General features: G+C 55.8%; 1 protein-coding gene across 2 annotated transcripts in view; it reads left to right on the top strand.

The window, feature by feature from the left end:
- Positions 1-18528, top strand: part of CTNNBIP1 (catenin beta interacting protein 1) — a 49751-nt gene extending 31223 nt beyond the window's left edge. The window contains exons 3-5 of one of the 2 annotated variants that reach the window (XM_036827161.1): positions 1307-1425; positions 2005-2095; positions 17904-18528. In XM_036827161.1, coding sequence (XP_036683056.1) covers positions 1330-1425; positions 2005-2095; positions 17904-17962 — 246 coding nt within the window. In that variant the 5' untranslated portion in view covers positions 1307-1329 and the 3' untranslated portion in view covers positions 17963-18528. The remainder of the gene's footprint in view (positions 1-1306; positions 1426-2004; positions 2096-17903) is intronic. The other variant, XM_036827168.1, reaches the window with a different exon arrangement.
- Positions 18529-27957: the final 9429 nt, after the last annotated feature.

Below are 27957 nucleotides of genomic sequence, written 5' to 3'. Positions count from 1 at the left end.
GGGCATCATCAGAAAATCTACAAACAACAAATACTGGAGAGGGTGTGGAGTTACTAGTTGTTAATTAGACCCTTTTCTGAGCCAGGGGGAGGTGGCAGGGGAGCAGACAGTAGAAGAGGGAGCCTGGGCTTTGGTGGTGGAAAGGAAGGCCCTGTAAGGAGACGGCACTGCATTGAGTGTACAGCTGCTACGTTTTTTGCACCTACGTATTGCTATGCAATACGCGTTTTGCCCTATTGTGCAGGCCTTTAGGGCCGGAGCCCCTGTTAGCTTCTGGGGACTGAGCGGTTGACAGGAGCCTCTAGGGAGGCTGCTGCCCAGGGCTCTGGCACCTTTCTGAGTCTGCCCTTCACCTGGGAGAGCCTGCTGGTCCAAGGCTTGCTGGACCCTGAGGGATGGATGGTGTGAGGAGTGCCCTTGGCCCGCAAGCCCGGCTCCCTTGGTCCTCCGAGCGCAGCTCCTTGGCACCAGGGCTGCCAGGGCTCCACCCCCACCAGCTGCTGCGTTATTTCTGACTCATCCAGGAGTTACAAGTGTGTAACCCAAACCCCTCCACGCCCGGCTTTCTCCCCCCGCCCCAGCTCCTCCTGGAGGGAGGAAACCCTGGGACTTCTCTCCTGGGACCTTTCTGCAGGTCGGGTCCCTGTTGCACCTGGACGCAGCTGCCGCGTGCAGGAGCCACCCTGTGACAGGTGGGTGGGCTTGTGAGGGTGGCGGCAGCGAGCCCGGGCGGGTGTCTGTGCCTGCAGCCCCGGGCTCGCCGTCCCCATCGAGGGACTCCTTGGAGCCCAGCCCAGGAGGCAGCCTCCTGAACTCGTCAGGGACTTTTGCAGAGGGAGCTGTCTTGGTGTTTGGGGGCTGGGTACTGATCCCATGGCTGCTGCAGCTACAGGCCCCAGCCGGCTGCCTCTGATCACGTCACTTTGCTCCTTATGGAAGTTGCTGGCTTTGAAAGACGGGGACACTTTGGGTTTCATGCAGCACATCTCCTGGGCTCATAGCAGGAGCCTTGCTGAGGGGTGGCTGGAAGGTATAGCTGGCCAGAAGTCTGGGTCAGCTCAGCCCCCTGGGCCTGACAGCTCCACACACAGAGGGGGCTGGCCACCAGCGCCTGCTCCGGGGAGATCCCTGCTCAGTCTGGCTGTCGGGCCAGCAGGCGTGAGGGAGGAACGGGCAACTCGCCTCCTGCTCTGGGCTCTCAGAAACGAGCCCCTGATGCAACATGGGCGGCCTGACAACTCGTGCCTGTATGCGGGTGTGTCTCGTCCTGACACCGCCCCACCCCATGCTTCTCCTTGCTCTGCAGGAGTCCCCAGAGCTGGCCAGGGGATGAACCGCGAGGGGGCCCCCGGGAAGAGTCCGGAGGAGATGTACATTCAGCAGAAGGTCCGAGTGCTGCTTATGCTGAGGAAGATGGGCTCCAACGTGAGTGCCTTTGGGGTGTCGAGCAGCAGGCCCCCCAGGGAGGGTGCCTGATGCAGGCGGGCAGAGGGGCTGTAACCACCTTCTGTAGCAGCTGTGGTCTGGGGAAGGGGATGCCAGGCCTCTGGCTTGGCTGTGGCTAATTCAGGCTCCCGGGCACAGACACCAGCATGTCCAGTTCGGCAGGCCCTGCTGGGGCAGTCTTCCCACCCCCTGTGCCAAGTTTGGGCCAAGTGGGTGAGGGTTCTAAAGGCCCTGACCTTCCTTTCCTTCCCTCTCCCAAGAGTCTTCTCCTCCAGGGGTGACCGGGGGGCAGGACAGCCACCGAGAGGGCAGCAGATGTGCAGTGGCCCTTCTCAGCAGGAGAGGGAGGGGCTCCCCAAGCAGGGCCTGCCCTACGCTGGAATCCCCGTCCCCGATCTGATCCCGGTGGCGAGGCCTGTGGGCCCCATGGACCGAGTTTCAGGGGTGGGAGCAGAGGGGAGAGGGTGCTCACCCTGGAACTAGAAGGTCAGTTCTCAACAGTAGAGGCCCAGGGAGCGGGTGCGGGCCACCCTTCACCCGGCCCTCTCGCCCTTGCAGCTGACGGCCAGCGAGGAGGAGTTCCTGCGCACCTACGCGGGGGTGGTCAGTAGCCAGCTCAGCCAGCTGCCCCAGCACTCCATCGACCAGGGTGAGTCCAGAGTCGAGGGCCCGCGTGGCCAGCGACAGCAAGCTGTGGTTCCTTTAGAAAGCGTAGCTCCAGCCCTTCCAGATGGGTGGTCCGTGAGAGAGAGATTTCGGGGCTGCGGCTGCCTCACCCACAGAGCTGAGCCCCGGGTGGCGGCAGCGTCTAGACGTGGAGCCTCCAGAGCCTCCAGGCGGTCCCTTCTCCTTCCCCAGCTGGGAGCCAAGGACCCAACCAGGTAATGGGGGGGATCCCTTTCTAGGCCTGGGGGAGGAAGAGGAAGAAATGGAGGTGTCTGGGGGCCCCAGAGCTGCAGAGGCTCTGGTGGCTGCATTTCTTTAACCTTTGCCTGGCCCCTGCCCCCTGCCCCCACCCCACCCCCGCCCCCGCCGCCAGTACCCTGTTCAGGACAAGGAAACCACCCTCGCGTGCAGGGGTCTAGGTGCGGGCTGCACGGTGGCTGCTGTGTTCCTGGCTGTGCCCGGGGAGGTGGCCCCAGTGGCCCTGGAGGTCTCCGTGTGCCCAAGGGAGTGATTTCTCTTTTGAGTACCCTCAGCCAGTTGTAATAATGGTAACACTGAGTGTTTACTGTCTAGCAGGCTCGAGCTGCCAGCTGTATTACTTCTACTTAGCAGGCAAGGAAACGGGGGTTCAGAAGCAATAAGCCACTGCAGCCAGTTACTGGGGGGCCCAGGATGCAAACCTGCAGCCCGATTGCAGGGCTGGGTTTGTCTCTGTCTGTCCTGGAGCCGCAGGAAGCTGCTGGGCACTTAATGGGCTCTCCCTTTCTGGAAGCCTTAGCCCAGGACCCTGACCACCAATTTCCAATTGCTTGGAATTCTTGGCCGTTAAATCATGCCGCCGGTGGCCTGTCTGGTGTGAGCGGGCCCCCAGGAGCAGAGTGCCGATGGGCGTGTTTGCTGACCCCTGAGGCCGGGGAGGCGAGCAGACCTGGCACACGGGACTGCTTTTCCTGAGGCTGCCCTTGTTCTCCTGGATGTCACACGCAGGGCTCTGCCCTGGCGCAGGGCCCGGTTCCCGAGCTCTGACGCTGGGCGTGACCCGGCCTGTGCGCCCAAGTCAGCAGAAATGTACAGGGTGTTCCCGTGGCCCCAGCAGCTCCCGGGGACAGCCGCTCGCCCGGGCCACCCTCGTGCCGCAGCCTGTCTGCGCCAGCTGGGCTGTCAGCCACCGCTGGGGAGAAGATAAGGGGTGTGGAGTCTGCCCCCCCCACCCAGCCCCGTCCTGGGATATTTCTTCTGGGAGAGGTCTTTTCTCCTCCAGGGCTGATCTGGGTGTTAGCGTGGCTCCCTCTCCGCTGCTCCCGAACCGTATTCACTTGAAACCCTCAGGCTTCTGAGTCCCTGGGGCATCACCTTTTCTCCCAGCCTGGTCTTGGGTCACTGGGTTACCCTGAATTTGAGCTGCAGGGGTAAGAATGCCTCTAAGTAGAAAGCTGTTAGTGGGAAAATATCAAAAGAAGCTGTAGAACTGTGTGTCAGTATAGAAAACACCACCACATACACTCCCCACCCCACCCCTGCCCATATACACACACTCACGAATGTATGTGTATAGAACAAAAGAAGCTGAAAGAATATTTACCAGGTTGTTTATAGAAAATGTTGATAGAGGGTGGAACCACATAAGGGACTTTGACTTTCCAAGTCACACATTTTTTTGTAAAACTAATTTTTTTAACATTGCACATACATTTCTTTTACAATAAGGGAAGGTTTTTTTAAGATTCTGAACGTTTTTTTGGTTTCCTATTTTTCTTTTTTCTTTTTTTTTAACTTTTTATTTTATATTGGAGTATAGTTGATTAACAATGTGTTCGTTTTAGGTGTTGGTTTTCTATTTTTCTTTTTCTTTTTTTTTTAATTGAAGTATAGTTGATTTACAATGTTGTGTTAATTTCTACTGTACAGCAAAGTGATTTAGTTATACATATATATATATATATATATATACATTCTTTTTTAAAATATTCTTTTCCATTATGGTTTATCATAGGATATTGAATATAGTTCTCTGTGCTCTACAGTAGGACCTTGTTGTTTAAAGGGGAAGTTTTAAAAAGTGTTTTTAAGAGAACTGTTTTTGTCTTGCTCAGCTAAACCAACAACTGAAAATAAAAATGAGCTCTGCTGAGTTATTTAAGGCGGTCATGGTGACCTCACCTGGCCTGAAACTGCTGAGCAGTCAGGAGTGAGCCGTGGGCATGTGGGTGTGATTTCGTGGCCCTGGAATCCGGGCCCTCCTGGGTGTGGGGCGTCCACAGACAGACAGGCTGGCCTTGGGTACTTCTCTCTCCGGGAAGCAGGCTCCTGGGAGTGAACCTGGAGCCGGGTGAGAATCTCTGGGGAGATGGTTCTCTGCTGCTGGGCTGCCCTTCAGTCTGCCCCTCGCCCCACAGTCACCTCCAGCGACAAGCCTCACAGGCATTCTGTATTTTCTTTGTGCCAACAAAACAGCAAGCAGTCCAGTCTCTCCCACTATGGAGGTTCAAGCCTGAGAGCAGGACCCTACATTTCTGCCCACGCCATGGGGCCACATGGGGCTTTGATAAAATTCTAACCCGCCCACCTTCCCCGTTGGCAGAGCCGACCTCAGCTGATGCCACAGGGCATGTTGCTGTCAGAGTCTCAGGTGCCACCCAGGTGGCAAGAGCCCTGGATCATTGCTTCCAGTGCTCAGGACCCCAGCATGAAAGGCCCAGAAAGGCCTAGGAGCATTCGGGGTGATGGGCAGGACCGTCCCATAGAAGCCTGGTGTGAGCGCCTCCTGCCACTAGGCGGCACTGTCTCTCAGCAAATGCCTGTGCTCTGCTCCGCCGGATCCCGCAACTCTGACCTATGCTGTTCCAGCTGCCCTCATTAGGGGGCCTGAGGCCGCCCCACCAATGGGTCAGTGCTTGGCCATCCGTCCCGGGGTCCTGCCCACCACCTTGGACTGGCACACGCTTCCCCTCTGGGGCTGGAGGGGTCTGGTACCGGGAGCACTGCTTGCCCTCCCCAGACCCAGGTAGGAGAGCAGCAGGCTGGGCATCCCTCAACCCACGCCTCCCGGCCGCCCCGCATCCCATTCTTCCCTCGGTGAACACGTGTTCAGTATCTGCTGGGTCCAGGTAGGTGCTGGAGACCCTGGTGCACGGGCCTGCACCATAGCGCCTCACCAAATGGTTCCAGGAGAGGGCCCCAGAGGCCCCCCAGTACTGCACTGGACAGTGGGTAGACCTGCCTGGCCTGTGCTCCTCCAAGACCACCCTCGAAAGCCTCCTTCTGGAAGCCCTCCTGTCCCTCCCTTGTCTTCCATGAGACCCCTCTCTCTCTCTCCCCCCTCCCCCATTTTCTGCCTCTCTGCTCACTGCCTCCCGCCCTCCCCCCCCCCCAGCGCCTCCTTTCCCCTCACCATGGTCATGCTGGTGTTCTCCATATTCTGTCCTCTCCTCTCAGTGTCACACACTCTCCCTGGGAGGTCACACATACTCCCGTGACTCCAACAGAGCTCTGGTCGATGCCTTTGAGATACACCCCCTCAGCCCAGACCCCCTGCTGACCCCCAGATTGATGTGCGCTCTCTACTGGCCTCTGGCTGCACACGCCCCACATTCAGCAGGTCCAGGGTCATAACCTCTCCCCGCCCCGGGATCTGTGCTCCCGCCTGTATTCTCTGTCGTGAGGACGTGCCACCCATGAACCCAGTGTCCTGGGGACCAACCACCGACTCCTGTCTTCCCCAGGTATCTAGGAGGTTACCAAGTCCTCTTGATTCTCCTGCCTTAATGCTCCTCACATCTGCTTTGTCTTCTCCATCTTGGTTTGAACCCCCATTTTGGTCTGAGCCCGTGTTAATTCTTGTCTCGATCACCACAAACAGCCCCTAACTGGCATCTCGACTTCTCGTCTTGCCCTCTCCGTGCACTTTCTACCCTGTACCCAGAGTGAGTATCGAAGGCTACATCAGCGGGTCTCTCCCCGACTTATAGTCTTTCAGTGGCTCTCTACTGCCTTGAGGATAAAATCCGAACCCCTTAGCGTGATGAGCAGGACCCCTGCCCACCGGACAGCAGGACTTCCTGCTCCACAAACAGCCACAGTGAATGGCTTTCAGCTCCCATCTCAGGCCTCGTGCGTTCACGCCTTTCCGTCCCTGCATTTGCCTCTCGGCTGCCAGGAGCCCAGCCCTGAGCCCACCCCCTCCCCTGCCTCCCACAGGCAGGGCCAGGCCCTCCTGTGATCCCCACCACACACGTGTACCTCGGCCCTGCTACTCCCCACACTGTCTCCTGGTCCATCTCTTCACCAACTCTGAGCCCCTTGTGGCTTCCCTCTTTGTATTTGTGGGGCTGGGCCCCCCAGAGCGCCAGCGTGTTCTTGGGTGAATGAGTGGACCAGGCTCTGGGTCTGGGAGCCCATAGTCCCCCGGAAAGGCAGGAACATGGAGCGCTGTCTCCTGGTCCCCAGGGTGGCCGAGCAGACCCGACATCCTCGCTGGACTGACTTTGAACCAAAGGCAATCAGTGCTTCTCTGGGAAGGTCGCCTTGCTGAGAAGCCCCAGCTGTAGGCTCGGGGGCGGAGAGCCGTAGCTTCCAAAGCAGGCTCAACAGAATGCTGAGTTCGTGCCTTTCTTGTTGTCAGTGCTGTTCTCTCCATAACATATGTCGATCGTTTTTCCTGGCTATAAAAGAATGCATAGTCATTGTGGAAAGTCATTGGGAAAGACAGAAACAGCAGAAAAGCTTAGAGGATTGACTCCTACCATGTAGCTAGAATCACTATTCCCTTGCGTTAATTTCCCAGCAGGTTTTTAAAAAAAATATGCATGTATTTTCATTACAGAGTTGAGACCACACAGTTTAAACGTTGTAATATCCATTTTAACATCCATTTTTTTTACTTATGATAATTTTACCACGTCCTCAAACGATTTTCAAGAAAACATTTTAGCAGTCGTGTGATATGCAGCCATGTGGCTGTGCTATCATTTTTTGACCGATCCTTTACCTTTTCTTTTTCTGTGGCCGCGCCGGGTCTTAGTTCCGGCACGTGGGATCTTAGTTGCGGCACACGGGATCTTTAGTTGCGGTGCACGAACTCTTAGTTGCGGCATGCATGCGGGATCTAGTTCCCCGACCAGGGATCGAGCCCAGGCCCCCTGCATTGGGAGTGAGGAGTCTTACCCACTGGACCACCAGGGAAGTCCCCTGATCCTCTACTACTCGACATTTGTTTTTCATTTTTGCTATTAATTATAATTAATTTAATTTATTGAGCTCCTCCTATGTGCCAGGTTCCATGTCAAGTAGCATATAAAGTTATCCCAGAGAATCCTCACGACAGCCCTGTGAGGCAGCTACTGTCACAGGCCCACTTCCACGATGAGAAAACAGGCCCTGAGAGGTTGAGTAAGATGCTCAAGGTCATAGAACGGGTCATGTGGGTCCAGGGTGTGGTAAACAAAGACCATCTAGGAGTGGCTTACAGGCCATGTGCATTTTTAAGCAGAACAGTGTTTTACCTGAGGAGCAGGTGTGATGTAGGCAGTTAGCATGGTATTTCAGGAGGGCATGAGAAAATTGGAAGGGTTTCCTGCTGCCTTCTTTTTCTGGGCCTTTCACCTCCACGTGCCTTTGAATGTGCTGGTTCTGTTTGAGCTCCAGGTCTCTCCCTGCCCCAGCACCACACCGGGGACGGATGCGGCAAGTGCCAGTTCCAGGCCCCTGGTGCGCACTTGGCAAAGGCCTCCTTGTGGCCAGTCGCCTGCAGACCTACCATCCTCGAGTCATGCTTCGTATAGACCCTTGTCCAGCTGTCCCGGGGCTGGAGGGACCCTGTCTTGATGTGGCGCATTTTGTTAAGGAAGCCCTCGTCCTTTCTCTTTCCCTCCTCCTGGCCCTGGAGCTGCGGTGCTGGCACGCTGGCTCCAGGCCTGTTCCAGCCTCCGTCTGATCACACTCTTTCTCGAAGAGACTTTCCAGGGAAGGTCCCCAGCCTGAGCCAGCTGGGCGGTCCCAGGGCGCTGCTGGCTTTCCCCTGCGGAAGCCAAGGCTGCGGGCTCAGGGTCCGCTGCCAGCGAGCCTAAAATAGGTCATTTGGTCTCAGGGTTACACTGAGAACCTTGTTAAAATAGCTGTGGTCATGGGCAACCCAGCAGGGAGCCAGCGGCCCAAGGGGAGGGCCCACCCGGGCCCACCCAGTGCACTGCTCTTCCAGGGACCGAGCAAGCTCACCCCGCTGCTCGTCACCCCACTTGACCCTCTCAGCGGCCCTCGGGTGGGGTGCTGGCACCATCTCCGTTTCACAGCCAGCATTCTTCCTGGAATCCTTTCCCACACCATCTGGCCTCTGCTCTTTCACTTCCTCTGTCGCCCTCTCTGCCCTTCCGGGGTCGGCCCGCTTTCCTCCTCCGGCTCCTGAACTGCCTGCGGATCTCTCCTTCCGTGTAGCGGTTATCACGTCAGGTCAGGAGCCCCGAGGGGCCAGCGCCCGTGCTGTGCTCGCAGTCTCACGTTTCCCCTTGGTCCAGCTCTGGCACAGAGTGGGGTCTGTCAGATCCCCGTGTAGACCGAGGCTCCCCCTCTGTGCGGACCGGCTGCCGGGGTCCCGGGACCCCCATCTGCTCACGCGCGGCTCTGAGGCTTCTCCCAGAGGCTCCAGGTGATAACCAACTCTGGACTGAAATTACTGTCAGGCCCCGGGAGAATTCCAGTCAGTGGGATGGGAACCTAATCTTTTTAAACTTTAATCAACACTTTCATGAGAATTACCTGTAACCTAATAATAATAAAATGAAACCCAAAAATCTCATATACGTTGAATCCGACTGAAAAATCAAACAGAAGGACTTGGTACGTGATAACATGTGTCACAGAAAAAGAAAAAAAATACCCCGTGTTGAGGGGGATGAATTGGGAGATTGGGATATACACTACTGATACCATATATACCACTATATATACACTATTGATACCATGTATAAAATAGGTAACTAATGAGAACCTACTGTACAGCACAGGGAACTCTACTCAGTGCTCTGTGCTGACCTAAATGGGAAGGAAATCCAAAAAAGAGGGGAGATATATATACGTAGGGCTGATTCACTTTGCTGTACAGCAGAAACCAACACAACATTGTAAAGCAACTATACTCCAATAAAAATTAATTTAAAAAAATAACCCCAAGAAAGGGTAAGAGCTGAAGAGCAGGGCCGGTTGCTCAGTTCGGCCTCGGGCTCTGGCCTGTGAAGGGCTGCCTTGACCCTTCTTCACCAGCGTGATGCGTTCTATTGTGTAGAGCTGAGAGCAGGGGCCTCCAAGCCCTTGTGCACCTCTGCTCCCACCTCCTGACACCCAGAAGAGGCAGACCTCTGTCCCGGAGAAGAGCATCAAGGGCCAGTTGGGCCAGCGATGGCACAGTCCCGGTCACAGTAGCCCATTGATCTGGATGCCAGGCGACTGCCCCTGGCCTCTAGCTGCCAGCCCAGCAGGGCAGACGGAAACAGGAGCAAACATGTAAAGAATTTTGGGTGCAGATCACAGGATGACTGACCCTGAGGGAAGGGAACCCCCCTAGAAAGCCCCAGAGGTAGGATGTGTGTGCTGGGCTCGGTGGGGTATGGGGGGTGAGGTGGGTTTGGGGCACGTGGGACTAGAGCAGAGCAGGTGTACTAGAACCCTGAGGGGTGACCCCACAAGACACTGTTTGTGATGCTTTATGCTGCGGACATTATCCGGGTCAGTCAGATGGGCAGGATACGTGTGTTTTGCAGGTGAGGAAACGGAGGTGGATGTGCAGGGACTTGCCCAGTATCGTGCGGGTAGGCAGTGGTCAGACCCAGGCCCAGGTACCGTGATCCACCAAGGGAGCCCAAGCCTGGGGAGGCCCTCGTTGGTCTGTCACGAGGCCCAGGACCTCTGCCAGGAGCCGCCTCACCCCTGGGCCCACATGCCTCCACTTCTGGCAGCTGGAATGCCTGGTGATGTGGTTGCCAGCCTGGAGCCCAGGAGGTGCCACCAAGCGTGGAGCCTGCTTTGGCTGCTGAGACCTTGGTGGATCCGGGGTGCTGTCCCCATGGCGACCAGTGTCGTGCTGTCACTGGGTAAAAGCCATCCTCTGGGAACTCTGGGCGGCAGAGCTGAGCTGTATAGAACCCCTGGGCTCCTAGGCCACGGCTGCTAAAAGCAGCACATGCCGCCAAGCAGGTTTGGGCTTGTCTGGGGGGAGACCTAGTCCAGGTTGGTGCCCGAGTCTCACCCCCGTGGAGCCTTTTGCCCTTGCAGGAGTGTCTGGGACCTGTTTTTCCGGGAGCCTCTCTGCCTGGCTCATCTCCCCAGAGCCGGTAGCTGAGCCGCGCAGTTTTCGGGTAGGCGGGTAGCCGAGTAGCAGATGCTGGTTGGTATGGACGGCAAGATAGTGAGCTCAGGGGGCAAAGAGGAAGTATCAAAGCCAAAAATCATGTGGTCAGACAAGGGGCAGACGTCGGGAATGGGAATCACCCTGGACGCGTTGGTGCGTGTGGCCGTGTTTCCTCTCCAGCCGGTCAGCCGTGTGCGTGGAGGACAACCCGGGCTTGGCAGGTCGGGTTCCCTGGATGGTTTTGAAGAACTTTCGCCGAAGTTAAGTCCCTATGCGAAGTTGACTTTGCCAGAGTTAACTTCCAAAGTTAACCTCCAGCAGGAATTGGGAGACTCTGGGGTGTCGGGGTCCTATTTCGGAGTTTTCCAGGCCCCAGTCATTTGCCCTCATTGGGAAGGTGTTAGGCCCATTAGGAGGTCAGGAGGTCATGAGATCCCCGAGCCCAGAATGGAGTAGTTCTGGTCAGCTCCGGCCAGGGATGGGCGTGAGGGTTTCAGAGGGGCTGGGGGGCTGCTGCCCTTGGAGGAGCCCATGACCCTGAGTCGAGTGACTTGGGTGTCCCCACCTGCGGCCGATGCTGGTGCTGGGAGTCCCCCCCTTTTCTCTGGTGACCTCTGTGCCGGGCTGTGTCCTGAACTGTGGGGCCCTGGGGCTGGCCGGCTTTGGAAGCTGGCCCAGGCTTTTGTACCTTGTGTTGGTTTCCTGGGGAGGGCTTACTCTCAGGGCTGTTGCCCCTCTCCAGCCACCTATGAGCATCCAGTCCTCCCGGCTGGACTTTGCAGGAGCTGGAAGAGCTCTCCGCAGCCTGTTCCCCCGCAGCGAGGCGCTTTGCTGGGACGTAGGCTGGACCAGCACGCTGAGCACATCCCTGCTGCCCGAGGAGGCCTCACCCCTTCCTTCCGCTGCCTGGTCTCTCTCTCCGCAGGGTCCCTCCTGGGGAGGGAGAGGTGGTGGTGTCTGGAGCAGTCCTCGTCCGCCCTGGAACCGGGCCCAGCTCCACGTGAGCTCCAGGGTCTGTGCCTTTCCTGGAAAAGGGCAAAGGGCTCCACTGGGATGTCCCCGGCCCGGTCTGAGAAATAGAGGCCGGGTGTACACTTACTCCGTCCATCACCTTAGGGCTGCAGCCATCTCCCTGTTCCTCTTTCCTGTTCTTTCTCAGTCCTGGGCCTTTCTCCAAACCACACTGCTCCCTGCCCCCTGTGCCCCAGCACCCTGTAGTGAGCTAGCTTCCCGATGGCAGCGTGCTGGTTCCCTTCGGTGAGCGGGACGTGGGCTGAGGGTGGTGCTGGTGTGTGGAGCCTGGGCTGGACTTGTGATTCTGCTGGTGTGAATTCATCCTGAGCTTGCAAACAGACCAGTGACCCCATTGTCTGTCTCCCGCCCCCAGCTAGGGGCCAGCCTCCCTTTCCTAAGCTCCTGAATATTTGTCATTTTTCTCTCCCCAGTCACTTGACTGGACTCCATTAAAGGGGCAGAGCTGGCACGGGCCATGGGGTGGGATGGCCCCCTCGGTGCCCTGCCCTGGTTCAGAGAGCTGTGCCCTCGCCAGCGCCTTGGCCCTGCTCCCCGTGGCAGGGGAGCCATGGGACTAGGGGGGCACCTGGCAGGACAATAGGCGGGGGCAGGGGGCGGGCGTCTGGGCTCCTCCCAGGTTGGCCTTCCGGATTCCATGTTGAATTTTCTCCAAGATACCCCAGGGCTGCTCTGGAGTTGCTTTATAAATCCTGGGTCTTGGTTCCATTCTAATGGGAGCAGATGGGTTACTGCAGTCTCTGCCAGGAGGCCTGAGCAGCCTCAGTGCTCAGGGTACCTGGAGCAGGACCGTTACTTCCTTTTCCTAATAGAAAACGACAAAACGTGTAGTGTAGCGTGGTCTTCGGAGTCTGTGTCGGGTCCTCCCTCTGCCTCTGATTCACCGACTTGCTTCATCTCTCTGAGGAGCTTCAGGCTCCTCACCTATAACGATTCGTCCTGTATCACTATGTTAGATGCTGTGGTCAGGGAGGGCCTGGGGAGGTGATTTTACACAGACTGGCATGAAGTGTGAGAGCTGTGAGATAGACTTGGGGGGAAGAGCATTGAGGCAAAGGAAGCCGCAGGTGCAAAGGTCCTGGGTTGCAGGTTCCTGTGCCTGAAGGACAGCCAGGAGCCCATGTGGCTGGAGCGGAGTGAGGGGTGGGAGGAGGCATATAAAAAGGGGTGAAAAGACAGTGAGGGGCCAGATCGTGTTGGGTCTTGAAGCCACGGTGTAGAGTTTGGAGTTTCCCTTGAGTATGATGAGAAATCTTATAATAAGCCACCTTTGGAGAGTTTTGAGCAAAGGAGTGGCAGGATCTGACTCATATTTTTAAGAACTTCCTTCTGACTGCTATGTGGAGAATGGACCCTCGGGGTCCAGAGAGGGGACATCCAGGAAAAGAGGGTACAGGAGGCTAGTGAGAGGGGCAGTGGTGGCTTGGACCAGGGTGGTAGTAGGGGAAATGGTAATGTATTCAGGATACATTTTAAAAGTATAGTCAGCAGGGTTTGCTGATGTGTTATACGTGGAGTGTGTGTGTGAGAGGGAATCGGGAAGACCCCAGGGTTTTTGACCTGAGCAACCAGGGGACGGAGGTGCCATCGGCTGAGATGGGGAAGGCTGCAGGTGGGGCAGGCTTGGGGCTGCACCATTTGACGTTCCACCAGCAAAGTCTGAGGGTTCAGATTTCTCCACATCCTTGCTAATGCTTGTTATCGTCTGTCTTTTTGATTCCAGCTGTCCCTTAGGTATGAAGTGGTGTCTCATTGTGGTCTTGATTTGCATTTCCATAATGACTGATGATGTTGAGCATCTTTTCATGCCCTTGTTGACCATTCATATATCTTTTCTGGAGAAATGTCTATTCGAGTTCTTTGCCCATTTTAAAAATTGAGTTGTTTGACTTTTTATTATTATTGAGTTGTGTTATTTATATATTCTAGATAGGAGTCCCTTACCAGATATATGATTTGCAGATATTTTCTCCCATTCTGTAGGTTGTCTTTTCAATTTTTTTGATAGTGTTTTTCGAAGCATAAAAGCTTTTAACTTTGGGGGCTTCCCTGGCAGTCCAGTGGTTAAGACTCCGCACTTCCAATGAAGGGGGTGCGGGTTTGATCCCTGGTCGGGGAACTAAGATCCCACATGTGGCGTGGCCAAATTGTGAAGAAAAAAAGAAAAAGAAAAAAAGGCTTTTAACTTTGATAAAGCCCAATTTATTTATTTTTTTCTTTTGTTGATGGTGCTTTGGGTGTCATATCTAAGAAACCATTTCCTAACCCAAGACTATGAAGATTTACTCCTGTGTTTTCTTCTAAGAGTTTCATAACTTCAGCTCTTATATTTAGGTCATTGCTCCATTTTGAGTTAATTTTTGTCTATGGTGCAAGCAAGGTAAGGGTTCAACTTCATCTTTTACGTGTGAGTATATCCAGTTGTCCCAGCACCATTTGTTCAGTTCTTTCCCATTGAACCCTCGGCACCTTTGTCAAAACTTAATTGACCATAAATGGGAGGGTTTATTTCCGGCTTCTCAATTCTATTCCATTGATCTATGCCAATTCCACCCAAACTTGTTTACTGTAGCTTTGTAGTAAGTTTTGAAATTCAAAAGTGTGGGTCCAACCTTGTTCTTTTTTCTCAAGATTGTTTTGGCTATTCTGGATCCTTTGCGTTTCCATATGAATTTTAGGAGCAGGTTGTCAATTTCTGCAAGAAAGGCAGCGGGGATTTGATAGAAGTTGTGTTGAATTTCGTTCAGCGATGTTTTAGACATTGATGTTTACAAATTTCATACAAATTTCATACTTCATTTGTTAAATTTATTCCTAAGTATTTTATTATTTTTGCTGCTACTGTAAATGAAATTGTTTTCTTAATTTCATTTTCAGATTATTCATTTCTAGTTTATAGAAATACAAAATGATTTTTGTACATTGACCTTATATCCTGCAACTTTAACTTGTTTATTAGTTCTAATAGTCTTTTAGTGGACTCCTTAGGATTTTCTATACGTAAGATCCATGTCATCTACAAATATAGTTTTATCAATACTTCTTTCTTTCCAATTTGGATGCCTTTTATTTCTTTTTCTTGCCAAATTGCCCTGGATAGAACCTTCAACACAGTATTGAATAGAAATGGTGAGAGTGGACATTGTTTTCTTGTTCCTAATCTTGAAGGGGGAGAGCTTTCAATCTTTCACCATTAAGTATGATAATAACTGTGGGTTTTTAATAAATGCCCTTTATCAGATTGAGGAAGTTCCCTTTTATTGCTAGTGTGTTGGGTGTTTTTATCATGAAGGGGTATTGAATTTTGTCAGATGTGTTTTCTGTGTCTATTCAGATGATTATATGGTTTTTGTCCTTTTTTCTATTGATAGGATATATTACATTAATTGATTTTTGGATATTAAACCAACCTTGCATTCCTGGGATAAATGTCACTTGGTCAGAGTATATAATCCTTTTTATATGTTGATATATTCCGTTTGCTAGTATTTTATGAGTATTTTTGCATATCATAGGTATTATGAATATCTATACTCATAAGAGAGACTGGTCTGTAGTTCTCTTTCCTTGCGATGTCTTCATCTGGTTTTGGCTTTCTTTATCTTTTAATGGGTCAGAGAGTGTGGAACAGGAGAGACTGATCATCTTCTCCCCTCCTGTGCTCACGGCATCTGGTGGGAAAGGACAAACTCTGAACCCAAGTCCAGACAGCGTCAGCAGAGGTACCAGTGGGGTGGACCAGCCTTGTTGGTAAAACGGGATAGTAAACCTAGCTGACGGCACAGAGGCAGTGGGCTTGGCCTGCTGGCTTCCTTGTAGCATCTTCCTGTTGTGAGCCCTGCCTTTCCAGGACAGTGTGAGCATCTCAGGGAGCCCCCACATCCTAGCCTTTAAGGGAGAAGGAGGGACCGTGAGGGTTAACCTTGGAGACCCCTCCTGGCTCTCAAGCTCTGAGAGCTTGAATCTTAATAACTAAGTAAGCAGCTCACCCTCCCTCTTAGGTAACTGGCCCAAGTTCCGTGGAAAAGAGGAAAGGGAAGGGCAGCATCCTCGCCTAGAGGCCTGTGGGGCTCAGGTCAGGCCCTTGTTGAATGATGAGTACCAGGCCAACCAGTGACGAGGACAGGGCAGACAACGCTCTGGAAGAGCCTGCCCCCTCTTGGGCCCCAGAGGAAAGCAGATCCCTGGTGGTGAGGCCTGGAAAACAGCAAGTCCTTCAGGAACAGCACAGGGTACGGATGGGCAGCAGCTCCGTGGGCCCTTTCCGCACCCAGCTAGCAGCAGAGTGGGAGGCTCTATAAATGGGAGCTGCAGATTCCTAGCCTTCCCCACCCCAGCCAGGGATGGGGCCACCAGCTGGTGTTGCAGCACTGCCTCAGGTGTCTTGCTAAATAGTTGTTGGAGTCCCTGCATGACCTTGAGGAGGTGACTTCTTTCTCCACCTCTCAGGGGGTAGCCCAGCTACACACACTGGGCAGCCCCTGAGTCTGGGCTCCTCCAAGGAGCCAGTGGCCATTCCCTCTGCAGACTCACTCTTCCCTCCTGGGGCAGCTGGTGCTATTTTTGTGCCTGCAGCTCAGCACAGAGGCCCAAGGTCCCTTCGAGAAAGCCCACGAGACAGGCAAGGAGAGAAGTGAGTGGGCTGTCCCTGTTCATTGCATCTTTTAGTCACAAGTCCCCTTTCGTGGTCTCTCTCCAGCCCCCTCCTGCTTAGCGAGCTGGAGAGGCGGCACTCGGGAAAAGCCGGCATCTGTTAGGTAACCAGCTCAGCTGCCATGCAGGGTATGATGTAACCTTGGATTCTGTGGTTGCTAGGAAAATTCTGCCTGCAGTGATATTGCGTGGTCCGAGGACTGAGGCGAGAACAGAATGTTCCCAGGACGACAGGGGAAGGATTGGTAGGGCTTCCCAAGCAAAGGAGCCCAATCCCGAGAAGTCGGACGATTTGAGCTCCTTTCTAGAAGCTCGTTCCCCTTTGCAGGAATAGAGGTTGTGCTGGTAACAGCAGAACCCCGTCAAGGCAGATGGGGCATGTGTGGCAGGGTTACTCCCCTGGGTAGCACCTTGGCCCTCTGGTGCCAAACTGAAGGACACGTCTGTAATGTTACATCCTTGTGGACGGGCCCTCCTTCTACAGCACCCGTGGCTGCATGCCTCCTCCGTGTGGCAGGGCAGTTAGGAAGGAGGTCAGGACGAGGCTGCCAGTGGGAAGGGGTGACTCCCTGTGGCGTGGACGGAGGTGGCCGACACCACGCCCCGGGGTGGGGGCCGGCCGTGGTGGACTCCTGCCCTCTCCCTGACTCCGTTTCACGTGTCAGCAGCTCCACCACGCCCCGCTGCCTGCGCCCCCCTCAGTGGCCTTTCCTGTTTCTGCTGCTCCGATCCTCCCCTCCCCGGGAAGAATTCCTCCAGCAGAACAGAAGAGAAGCTTGTCTGAAAGGCCATGGGCAACTGACTGTTACTTAACGTTCTGGGTGCCACCAAGAACCATCCTTTAGAAAAAGGGGAGAGCGGGACTTCCCTGGTGGTCCAGTGGTTAAGACTCCGCGTTTCCATTGCAGGGGGCATGGGTTTGATCCCCAGGGGGAAAGGGGAGAAAGTGGCAGGGCCCAGGCAGGGTCCAGGCCCAGGAGGTGGGGTGGGACCTGCGGGTCACCTCACCTGCCCTGCAGGGTCTGCCACTCAGTCCTTTCTGCCCAGCAGCTTCAGGTGCGGGAGGCAGGTCAGCATTTCAGGCTGTTTCCCTCCTCCTTCCTGCCTTTTCTGGCTGCATGTCAGAGCCTGTCTTATGGAAAACAAGACAAAGGAAGTGATTTCATGAGTGCCTGGACCAGAATCCTCAAATCCACCATTAAAAATAACAACAAAAAGATAATGGCCATTATCTGTCTCCATGGGAGCTGGGCCGACCACGGGCTGGAAATGGGCCTGGCTGCGCTCCCCTGAGCAGGTGTTGGGTTTGGGCAAAGAGGACTGGCTGTTAGAAATTATGCGCAAGATCCTCCAAAGGGATCGAAACAAGAGTCTTAAGAAGGAAGAGAGAGGTTCCCAAGGGCCCCCGGCTTTGGCGACCTTGGAGCAAGGGTCACAAGCAGAGCCCCGCTCCAGGACAGCAGCCTGGGCTCTTGGCGTGCTCACCTCTTCACCGTGTAGCCTTGAGCAAGCCTCTGAGCCTCACCCCTGCAGCCTGCAGCCCACAGCCGTGCAGCAGGGGTGCTGGCCTACCCTGGCCAGGCTGTAGGGGAGGCCCAGGCCCAGAGGGGAGGTGGGCTTCCCCAGAAGCACTTTGTTCTCGGAAAGCACCCCGCTACAGTGGACTGACTGACACTGCGTCGGGGGCCGCAGCCTCCTCGCCTTGTCCCAGGTTGCAGCCCGGGGCCAGAGGACCATCCAGCAGCAATTCTTTCGCCCTGGTCTGCAGGTGCAGAGGATGTGGTGATGGCGTTTTCCAGGTCGGAGACGGAGGACCGGAGGCAGTAGCTGCAAACCCCTTGGAATACCCTGGAGGCTGGCAAAGACCAGGAGATCTGTGTGGACCTCACTGGCTGAGTGGCAGAGGGTCACCTTCCCTACCCCGACCCCCCACCCCACCCTTTCCCGTCCTGCCCCACGGCCACTCAGCATCCTCGAGGGAGACACCAGTGGTGCAGTTACGATTGGCTTAAAGGGACAGACTCATGATTGGCTGCGGGAAGAAACCTTTTTATTTTTAAATCTCGACCAACGCAAACCTTTTTATTTTTATTTCTGACTCTTATTTTTTTTTTTAAAAAAAAATTGCGCCTCGGTGTATGGCTTCTCAGGAAGCTCTCCGAGCTCTGGTGCTTTATTTCGGTCACTTTTTAGGAATGTGAAGAGGTCCGATTGGCTGCTTAAACTGGAAAAGGATTTTTGATTGGCTGGCTAATGGGAAACGGTTTTTTTTCTTTGATTGGCTGCAGGTGTTCTGCTGATGGCAACAGCCCCTCTCTTTTGAATGTTGAAAACAGGGTTTGGGACGTTGGTTGTTATATTTGACTTGAAAAAGAAAGAAAGAAAGAAACCAAGTGCGCTTCGCAATATTTATTACACAAAGAGCTTGCTGCTGCTGCTTTGACGTGTTTTTGTTTGTGTTTGCATTTGATTGGCTTTCGATATGTGTGTTTGGTTTCCCATTGGCTCACCCATGACTCCCGTTGCCATGGGCTGCCCACCCCCCTGCTGCGTGCAGGCCCCCTCCAGCCCGGGGGTCCACCTAGAGAGTGCTTTTGCTTTAATGACCACACCAGGCTCCATCAGCAAGGGAACCCCTAGGACGCCAAGCAGGGTCCACAGCTGGAACACAGGGCCCCAAGGAGGTTTGTGTTGTCCTGAAGGAGCAGCCCAGAGCTTAGAGGTGACCATTAGCCAGGATTTACATGCATCGCTTCGTGAGCTGGCAACCACCCAGCATCCCTTGGTGAGAATGGAATCGCTCACACGCGCCATCCGGGCCTCTCCAGCCTGCCCGCGCTGAGCCATTCCCTCCATATTCTACTTCCTGAGGCCTCATCGGGGGGCCCCTCCTATAAGGGGCAGGAGCTGCTCCCAGCTCTGAGACCCCAAAACATAGCAGAGGTCTCTGCCCGAGAGCCCAGAACCCACACGAAGGCCGCAGCTTGGCTCACAAGGCCCAGGAGGCCTTTGGCGCCAAACGCACCCTCCCACCTCCCCCAGCCTCGTCCCGAGGTGTGTGCTGCCAGCGTAGTGGGTCCTGACCAGCCCTGGGAGCTCTCATCCGAGCCCGTGCCCTTCACTGCACTGCCTTCAGAAGGGTCTCTCTCCACGGCAGCCTGGAAGGGACCGTGTCATTATTTATGAAGTGCCCACTGGGACCGCTGGCTGGGTCTTCAATGAGCGAGTCCCACCAGGCTGGCCCTCAACCCCGCCCCCAGAAAGACATTGCAGAGCAGTGGTCTTTGAAGGGCTGCAGGAGCCCCAAGTCTTCCCACCTGCCCTCTTCCCCCTGGAGGTGGCCCGTCCTGCTCCCTGCATCTCTCGCAGGAGTGGAATCTGGGTGGGGAGTTGGAGGAAGATGCGGGCCTGGGGAGGGGAAGCCTCCCCACGCCCCCGCCGCGACCTCCCACCCCCACCCCGGAGGTAGTAGACGGCTGAGACCTCCTTCTCGCCCCAGGTACCCAGAGCCAGGAGAAGACGCTCAGAGCCAAACTTCCACCTTCTCAGGGCTTGGGGTTGTCGTGGAGCAAGGGAGCTGAACGCCAGCGTGTCCCGGGCCCCAGCCCCCGGGAGCCCCATGGCCCCGTGGCCATTCACACTGTGCTCTGAGCTTCCTCTGAGCCTTGCCCCAGCGGAGGACTTGACACGACCCAGACACCCCATCCTCCTGCACACATGGGCCCCCCGCCCTGGTTAGCTGGCCATTAGTCTGAAAAGGCCGTTGATCCCCAGGGGACGAGGACTGTGTGGACCCCAGCAGGGGCCCGAGAGCACCTTCCTCCAGGAGGGGCAGGGCGTGTACGCACACACGTGTGACTGTACTCATTCCCAGCTCGGCGGCCTGCAGCTCCAGCTGAGCCCCTGGGGGAAGGTGGGTTTTGTTCAGTCTCCCCCCACCACCCAGGTGGTAACGTCTGTTATCAGCTGTCATTGCCAGTGTCGCCGGCTGCCCCCTCCTTGTACCTGTAGCTCCCGTCAAGGGTCCGAGTCCTGGCTGATGGTGTGTTCCTGCCCCAGTCTGTCCTTGTCAGGGTCATGGGCCTCCCTCTTGTAACTGCGATGGCCCTGATCTGTCTCATCTTCTGCAGAAGAAAAGTGGAAATGTTACTCTGGCTTCGTATTTCAACTAAAAATATTTCTGTTGAAGAAAATAATTAACAATAAAGATTTTTAATAGTTTGGCTCGTGAGCTGATTTCCCCACATCACATGGACGCTGCTGCTGGGGCCCGCCCTCCCCAAGGAGGGGCGAAAACACCATGTTTGCTAGTTGAATTGTCTATGACCTCGAGTGGAGCTGGGGGTTTGGGAGAATTCCCAGATCTACCCACCCCAGCTGACACGTCTGTAGAAAGGGTGAGCCCCCTTTTTGACCTGGAGGTTCCCAGTATTGTCCTAGTTGGGCTGAGGTCAGTAATCCTCAGACGTGGCCTCCCCCCTCCATGCTCCTAAGCAGACACTGAGCACCCCGTCCATCCTAGACACCCCAACATCCTGTGTGATGGCAGTGGTCTTAGAATGCTTGTAACAAAAGTCCAAACAGAGCATCCATCCCGTCCATCATCCCAGAAACAGAAGATCCGTTGGTGTTCGGCTGTATATTCAAGTTCGGAAGCTAAAGTCATTTCTGCTTGAGGAATTTTTGCTTTGGAAGCATTTTCTAGAATTTTTCATTTCCACCCTTCATCGTCCCATTTTAGGTCTTTATTTTTTTTTTTTTTTCTGCTTACATGGACTCACTGCTTCTGTTTCCTTTTCAAAGAGTTTCACTGGGTGCTGAATGCTGTGAGGTTTATAGAACATGGGGACTGATGGCACGATCGACAAAATTAAATCTTAGGGTTGGAAGAGATGTTGGAGGTTGTCTGGCAGCCCATGTAGTAGCCAGATGTGTGAGTCTCCTCTGAAACATCTCAGAAAGGGCTTGTCTGGCCTTTGCTTGAATACCCTCTAGGACTGGGGAACTCACTACCTCACAAGATAGCCCATTCTACCTTCAGGTAATTTATGCTCAGCCTTATATTGAGTTGGTCTGCCCTTCTCTGTAACTTCCTTTTCCAGGAAGGAAATTACAGTTCTTGAGAGAAAGACAAAAAAAGACATCTGTGTTAGCCAAAAGCTATGTATCAAAGGACTCAGGTTAGGTAAATGATGTATAGAGTCTCCCCACCCCCAGCCGGCGTTCTGAGTGACACTGTCCGTAGCTAACCTTGGACTTAATCAGCTCTTCTAAGCTGGGCCATCGTGCAGAGGGAGGGCTTGGCTGGCCCTGGTACCACCTGCCCAGCCCCCAGCAGAGAGCCTGGCACCGGAGCTGGGAGGGAGGAGTCGCCCAGAGCTGTCTGATGGGAATTAGGCTACTTCAGCAGGGGAAGGGGGAACACTGGGGGGCAGGCCTGGGTCTCCTGGGGTCTGTCAGCCCACACAGCAGGCAACCTTCTGGGTCCACCTTCCTAGGTACAGGGGCAGGGGCCAGCAAAGACCCCGACCTCAGACTTGGGACTGCTGAGGCCTGAGACAGCTGGGGACCAGGCTGAGCCTGGGGGAGGCCAGGGTGGGCTGAGGAGGGAGGCAGGGCACCTGCACTTGCTGGTGTTTCCCAGGCCTGGGGGGAGGGTGGTGGAGAATGACTGAAGCTTTCTCCCTGGCCCTGCAGTGAACAGCACCTGTGAGTGCTATCCGGACTGCTCCTGCCTTTGAACGGGGCCCTTTGTGACAGGGAAAACGATCCCTCCTGGGCACCTGGTTCAGTGGTGGCGGCTTCCGGAGCAGGGGAGCTCTCTGGGCCCCAGGGGAACCCCCCATCACCCACCTGCCCCGCCCGCGCAGTCTCTTTCCCTCCCTCCCTCCTCTCTCTGTCTCTCTGGCTCGCTCGCTCCTGGCTGCCCACTCCTGTTTTGGAGGATGAGCTAGGCCTAGACTATCCTGAGGCCATGGTTAGAAGACACTTCTGGCAGTTACCCGGTGGTCTCGTGGTTAGGATTTCAGGCTTTCACTGCTGTGGCCTGGGTTCAATCCCTGGTTGGGGGACTGAGATCCCGCCAAAAAAAAAACCAAAAAAAAAAAAAACCCAAAAACACTCCTCCATCCAATGAAGCAACTTTCTCTTCTGCGGCAACGAGTGGTGTTTACAAGACTTGGGGGCCTGGGGCACCATGACTGCTAGTCCTAATTTAAAGAAAGTCCTCCTCAAAGGACAAGGGCAGTAAAATGCCTTTTGAGTAGCAGCCAGTGCATCGCCTTGGCTTGGAACTGAACCTCACGGCTGGTTTCCAAGCGGCAGGGGCGGAGAAGTCAGGGAAGGAGAGTGTGCAGCACGTGGCCGCCCTGTTGGCACCCCTGTGGGAGCCCCGCCGCACCTGCACAGCCCCAGAGCCTCTGAGAGTTTCCTCCTCTGGGCCCTCGGCCTTGGCCATGGAAGGAGGTGGGTTTTCGCAGACATCTTTTACGCAGGTGACACCCGCATAAAGGATTTTTTTTTTTAATCTTTTGGCCGCACGGTACGTGGGATCCTAGTTCCCCGACCAGGGATCGAACCCGCGCCCCCTGCATTGGCAGCGTGGAGGCTTAACCACTGCACCGCCAGGGAAGTCCTGGTGTCCCAGTCTTAATAACACAGTGAATGTGTCTTGGGTGGGTGTTACGTGTGCACAGGTGCATAGTACTTTATGTACACCGTCTTCAGTCATGTGTGAGCTAAGTATGTTATTATCCCCATTTTACAGATGAGGAAGTGGGGGTTACATAGTTTGCTAAAGGTTGGCATGGTACAGCCAGAACTTGGACCCAGGTTGTCTGACCCCAGACCCCATGCTTATAGCCACTACTTCCAGCTTTGACAGGAGGGGGCAGGTGGGGACTGGGGGTAAATCCTGTGTCGCCAGGCAGCCCTTTTCCCCAGGGCCATTCTGGTGCTTGCCCTTGTTCTCCAAGCCCCTCTGTGTGCGACTCTAGTAGGTTGTTAACAGGTATTTGTCAGGCGGGTTAACCCACTGCTGGGTCCTCGGTACAGCCCTCACCTCCAGGACGAAGCTGCTTCCCAACTTGTCCATTCCGACGCCTGCTCCTCACCTTTCACCCATTCTGAGGCCTCCTCGTGCGGACCTGGCAGTTCTCCAGGCTAAGCTGGTTTTTCTAGAAGAAGTTCCTCTTCCACTTTGCCCTAACTCTTCCTGTTCACAGCCCCCCGCCAGCACCTGGCAGTCCAACCTTGAAGCACACCCGTGTCCAAGTGAGGGCAGCGGGAGAGCTCTGAATCTGGGGACAATGGGCCGGGTTTGTGACCCTCTGTACCTTTGGGCAGGTCTCAGCCTGATTTTTCTCATCTGTAAAATGGCAATAATAATAGAAACTAGTGGACCTTTGACAAACTACATGGAAATGCTTTGAACCCAATAAAGCCCTGGACAAACATGGTTCTCTCCTGACCTCATTTTATGCTGTTTACTCCCATAGTATAAATCATTACGTCTTTATGTCTTTGGGAGCTGGGGAGACATTAAGCGTCCACAGCAAGAATTCTGAAGGCCACCCGGTGGGATTGAAGCAGCTGTGTGACTTGGGGCAAATTACCCACCATTGGAAAAACAGAATAAACCAGAGCATCTATTCTATGAGGCTGTTGCTGAGAATTAACGAGATAATGCACATGACAAGCTTAGCCGAGTGACCCGCCCACAGTGGGTGGTCAGCACATGTGGTCATCATTAAGTCACCGTGATGGTGTCCTCCACCCCCATCTTCCCTGCTTATAAGTCACGCAGAGCAAGGCCTTGTCTGCAGCTTCCGGCGTGCGTGGGGGGAACAAGCCTCAGGTCCAGTCAGGTGCTTGTTGAACGCTTTTCTGATGAGGATGAAAGAGCTGAGAGGCTCCCTTGTTGAGGCCAGAGCTGCCTCCTGCTCCCGCCCCCCTGGCCCTCTCCCTCTGCTAAGCAGCTTTGCACGCAGGAAGAGCTATAATTGGAGCAGAGTCCCTCAGCCTTCCGGAGCCCGCAGAGCTGAGGGGGGTCCCCCAGATGGACCTTGTCATGGCTGGACAGGCAGGGAGGGGCCTCTCGGAGCCTGGGGGTGGGCCGTTCCGCCAGGGTTCCAAGGACCCTCCTGCTCACTGGCTTGTGCTTCAACTCCAAATAGAATCAGAGGCAGCCAGGGAAGGGGATAAAATTAAATCCTTGATCATGATCAAGTGGTTAAAGAAAAGCCCATCCCAGCCAGAGGCTCCTTCCCACAGCGGCTGGCTCCGCCTGAGAGCAAACCGAAGATGGAGCCGCTGGCTGTGAGCGCCCAGCCCCCTCCTTCCCCTCCTCCCTCATCAGACATCCCCCCACGCCCCACACCCCAGGCCCGAGGTCCCCCAGCCAGAGCTGTGGAGTGGAGCAAAACCCCCATCAGTCCCTGGGGTGGCCGCTGGCAGGGGAGGCCCTCCCGGACTCTGGACTCGGGAGCTGCACAGACCCGGGCTCAAACCCAGGCTCTGCCAGTTACCAGCTGCGTGACCCAGACGAGTCACTGAAGGGTGCCAAGCCTCTGCTTCCTACTCTGGAACGTGAGGGTGATAACAGCACCTGCCTCCTGGGCTGTGGTCTGGATGCAGTGCGTGGGCACCAGCAGGGGCTGCCCAGGGTGGACCACCCGTGGGAGCAGCCTGCCTGGGGTCAGGCATGTGTTGACTAGAGGGAACTTCAAAACAGTAAAACTGGCTAAAGTTCTGGTCCGCCTTTTTTTTTTTCTTTTTGTCTCCACGCACCAGCAGCTTGACCTCCCCTCGGGCGGCCTCTTCTGAGCAGGCCGCGGGTCTGGGTGGGAGGGGACTCGGGGAGACTCTGGCTGAGATGCCACCGAGGTGATGGGCCTCCCGGGCCCGGCTCCGGGGCCCTCCGTGCACCTCCTCGGCCCCAGGGCCACCGTGGGCAGCTCAGGGCCAGCCTCCCGTCCTCACCTGCAGCCCGGCCTGCTGCGAGGGAGAGGTGATGGCTGAGCCGCCGGCACCTGGCAGTCTAGCCCGTGAGAGGAGGAGGCCCGAGGTGTACCTTGGCCGGGAGCTGGGACGCTGGGAGAGGAAACAGTGAGGCAGTAAAACTAGCCTTCGCTTCCCGAAGCCGGGGCGTCCTCCCGTGTCCTGGCTCACAAGAGGAACGCCCACCACCGCAGGGAGCCAGAGGCCCGGGCCGGGCGCGGGGAAGGGGCCCGGATGAGGGGGCGGCCGAGGGGTCCCCGGAGGCGCCAGCCTCACCCTCAGCTGTTTCCACAGACCCTCCCAGCACCCCGACGGTGCCCAAGGCAGCCTCCGCCGGGCGTCCCTGGCCTGGCGCGGCCCCTCCCGGCCAGGCCTATCGTGCAGCCCCTGCTGTGCTCCCTCAGAAACACTCTGCGCCCCTCACCCCAGACTCCAGCCCGGAGGAGGCCGGGGGCGGCCGGGGGCGGGGGGCTGGCTGCTCCTGCCCGCTTGGCCCCCTGGGAACTGGTCCAGCATCCCAGGGGAGGGTGGTCTGTGGGCTTTCCTCCGGCTGAGTCACCCGCCCATACCACGTCCGAAACTGCTGAGGCCGCAGGGAGGCCATGCGCTGGGAGCGGCAGCCTGGACTCTGGCCCCTCAAGGTTTCTATCTAGATCCTTCCTTGGTGGGTCCCACAGGTCCCCCTAGCTCAGGTGGCCAGCTTCAGAGGGGAGCCCTGAGACCTCTGGCTGGCCCCCCGGACCTCTCCAGACTTCCAGGGAGTTAACCCGGCCCAGCTGCCCCAACTGGGCCCCTGAAACACTGGCTGAGGACCTCCTGCGTGCGAGCTGGAAGGTGGCGGGTGATGAGAGGGACCCAGCCGTGCGCTGTGGTGACGGAGGAGGCCGCCCAGGCAGACTGATCTGGAAACAGGCCACAGTGCAATGTCCTGGGAGGGAGCAAAACCCTTGTCACGGAGGAGGCGGATCCGGAGCTGGCGGACTCAGGCCTGTTGCCAGGAGCCCAGGCAGTCAGAAGGGTCCCTCGGAGCTCCGGCACCTGCCCGTGGGGCTGTCCTCCTTGCCCGTTGTGTGGCTCAGGGGGCGGGGTGTGTGTGGGGGCATCAGGGCAGGGCAGTGGCAGAAGCCTGCGGGTCCACTGGGGTCACTGGTCCCTGGCTTCTCTCCGGCAGCCAGACCTAGAGAGGGCAGCTGGAGGAGCCCGGGAAACTGCTTCTGAAGGAGAAAGCGTCTGGGGGCGATGCGCCGGGGCAAGCCCGGGAGTTCAGGCTGGAGCCTGGCAGTTGCCGGAGAGCTGGCAACGCACCCTCACCGCCCTGGCCCGCCTGGCGGATTCCTGCTGCTGCTGCTGGATGGGCAGCTGCCAGCACTAGCTCGGGCCTGCTCTGGCCACCCCCTTTTCCAGGCTGTGTGATCTATTCAGGGCCCAAACATTTGTCCTGAGGGACTAGGAGGGTGAGAGGGGGTGTCCTAGTACCCTGTCCCTCCTCTGAGACATTGGGAGGATGAGCTCATGCTTGTATGTGGAGGGCACGAGCAGCTTATGAGATTAAGCTCTTAAAGGTCATTAGGCAGAAGAGGAGGCTGGGGCAGGGTGGGGAGGGGGTGGGGCATCGCAGAGAGAGCACTGGACTGTGCCTAGGGTCTGGGTGTTGTAGCTCCCTCCGCCACTAACCTTGAGTGATTCCATCCCGTGTGTCTGAGCCTCAGTTTCCCACCTGTGAAGCAGGGGCTTGTGGGAGTCATTGGTGCTGCTCCCCAAACACTCCCGAGCTCTCTCCCTTCCAGGCACACAAAAGGATTGTGTCCCCCTCGCCCTCTTTTTTCAGTTAAGTGTGGCCCTGACTTGCTTTGGCCAATGAAACGTGGGCAGAAGTGCTGGGCCATTTCAGGTGGAGGCTTTAAGAGCTGCTTGGTAATGTTCCAGAGGTGTCTGGCCTATCAGCCTGGGCCCTGGCAGAGCCCTTGTGCCAGTCTACCAATGAGGAAAGAAGTGTGTTGTTGTTTTGTGCCCTGAGGGTCTTGGGCCTGTTTGTTTCTGCAGCATCACCTGGTCTCTCCTGACCACTAGATTGCACCGGTGATCTCGAGCCTTTGAGGCTGAGTGGCATTCTGACTCTTGCTGTATCAGAGAAGGCTCTGTTCTGCTCACCGCCCAAGGGCTCCCCTGAAACCTTGTGTCTGGGAGCTGCTTGCCTTTCTGGTACCTGAGAAAACACAAGTAAGGCTGCCCGCATTCCCACCCTGTACCCTGCAAGGCAGTGGCTGCCCTTTTCACGCAGGATAAAAATCTCCCCTCCCTTGGGTAGGCAGCCCAAGGCCCTGGTGACCTGGCTCCTGCTAACCTCTGACCTCATCTCCTGCCACTCTTCCCTGCCCTCCACACCCAGCCCCTTGTCTCTTTTCATCCCCCAGACACGCTGAGCCTGCCCCCACCTCAGGGCTCGTGTGCTGGCTCTTCTTTCTACCTGCGATTCTCCTCCACGTGGCTGAATCCTCAGTTTTCAGATGTCAGCTCAAATGTCACTCCCTGTCGTAGTCTGTTCAGGCTGCTGTAACAAAATATCACAGACCGGGTGGCTTATAAACAACAGCAATTTATTTCTCACAGTTCTGGAGGCTGGAAGTCCAAGATCAGGGTGCCAGCATGGTCAGGTTCCAGTCTCACCAGCCCTTTTCTGGGATGCAGACTGCCAGCTTCTCCCGGTGTCCTCACGAGGTGGAAGTGGGGGAGGGAGCTCTGTGGGGTCTCTTTTATAAAAGCACTAATCCCATTCATGAGGGCTCCACCCTCGTGACCTAATCACCTCCCAAAAGCCCCACATC

The sequence above is a fragment of the Balaenoptera musculus genome, chromosome 1 (genome assembly GCF_009873245.2).
Source record: "Balaenoptera musculus isolate JJ_BM4_2016_0621 chromosome 1, mBalMus1.pri.v3, whole genome shotgun sequence".
NCBI lineage: Eukaryota > Metazoa > Chordata > Mammalia > Artiodactyla > Balaenopteridae > Balaenoptera > Balaenoptera musculus.
The sequence above is the reverse complement of the archived record's forward strand: the minus strand, read 5'-3'. Positions and strand labels throughout refer to the sequence as shown.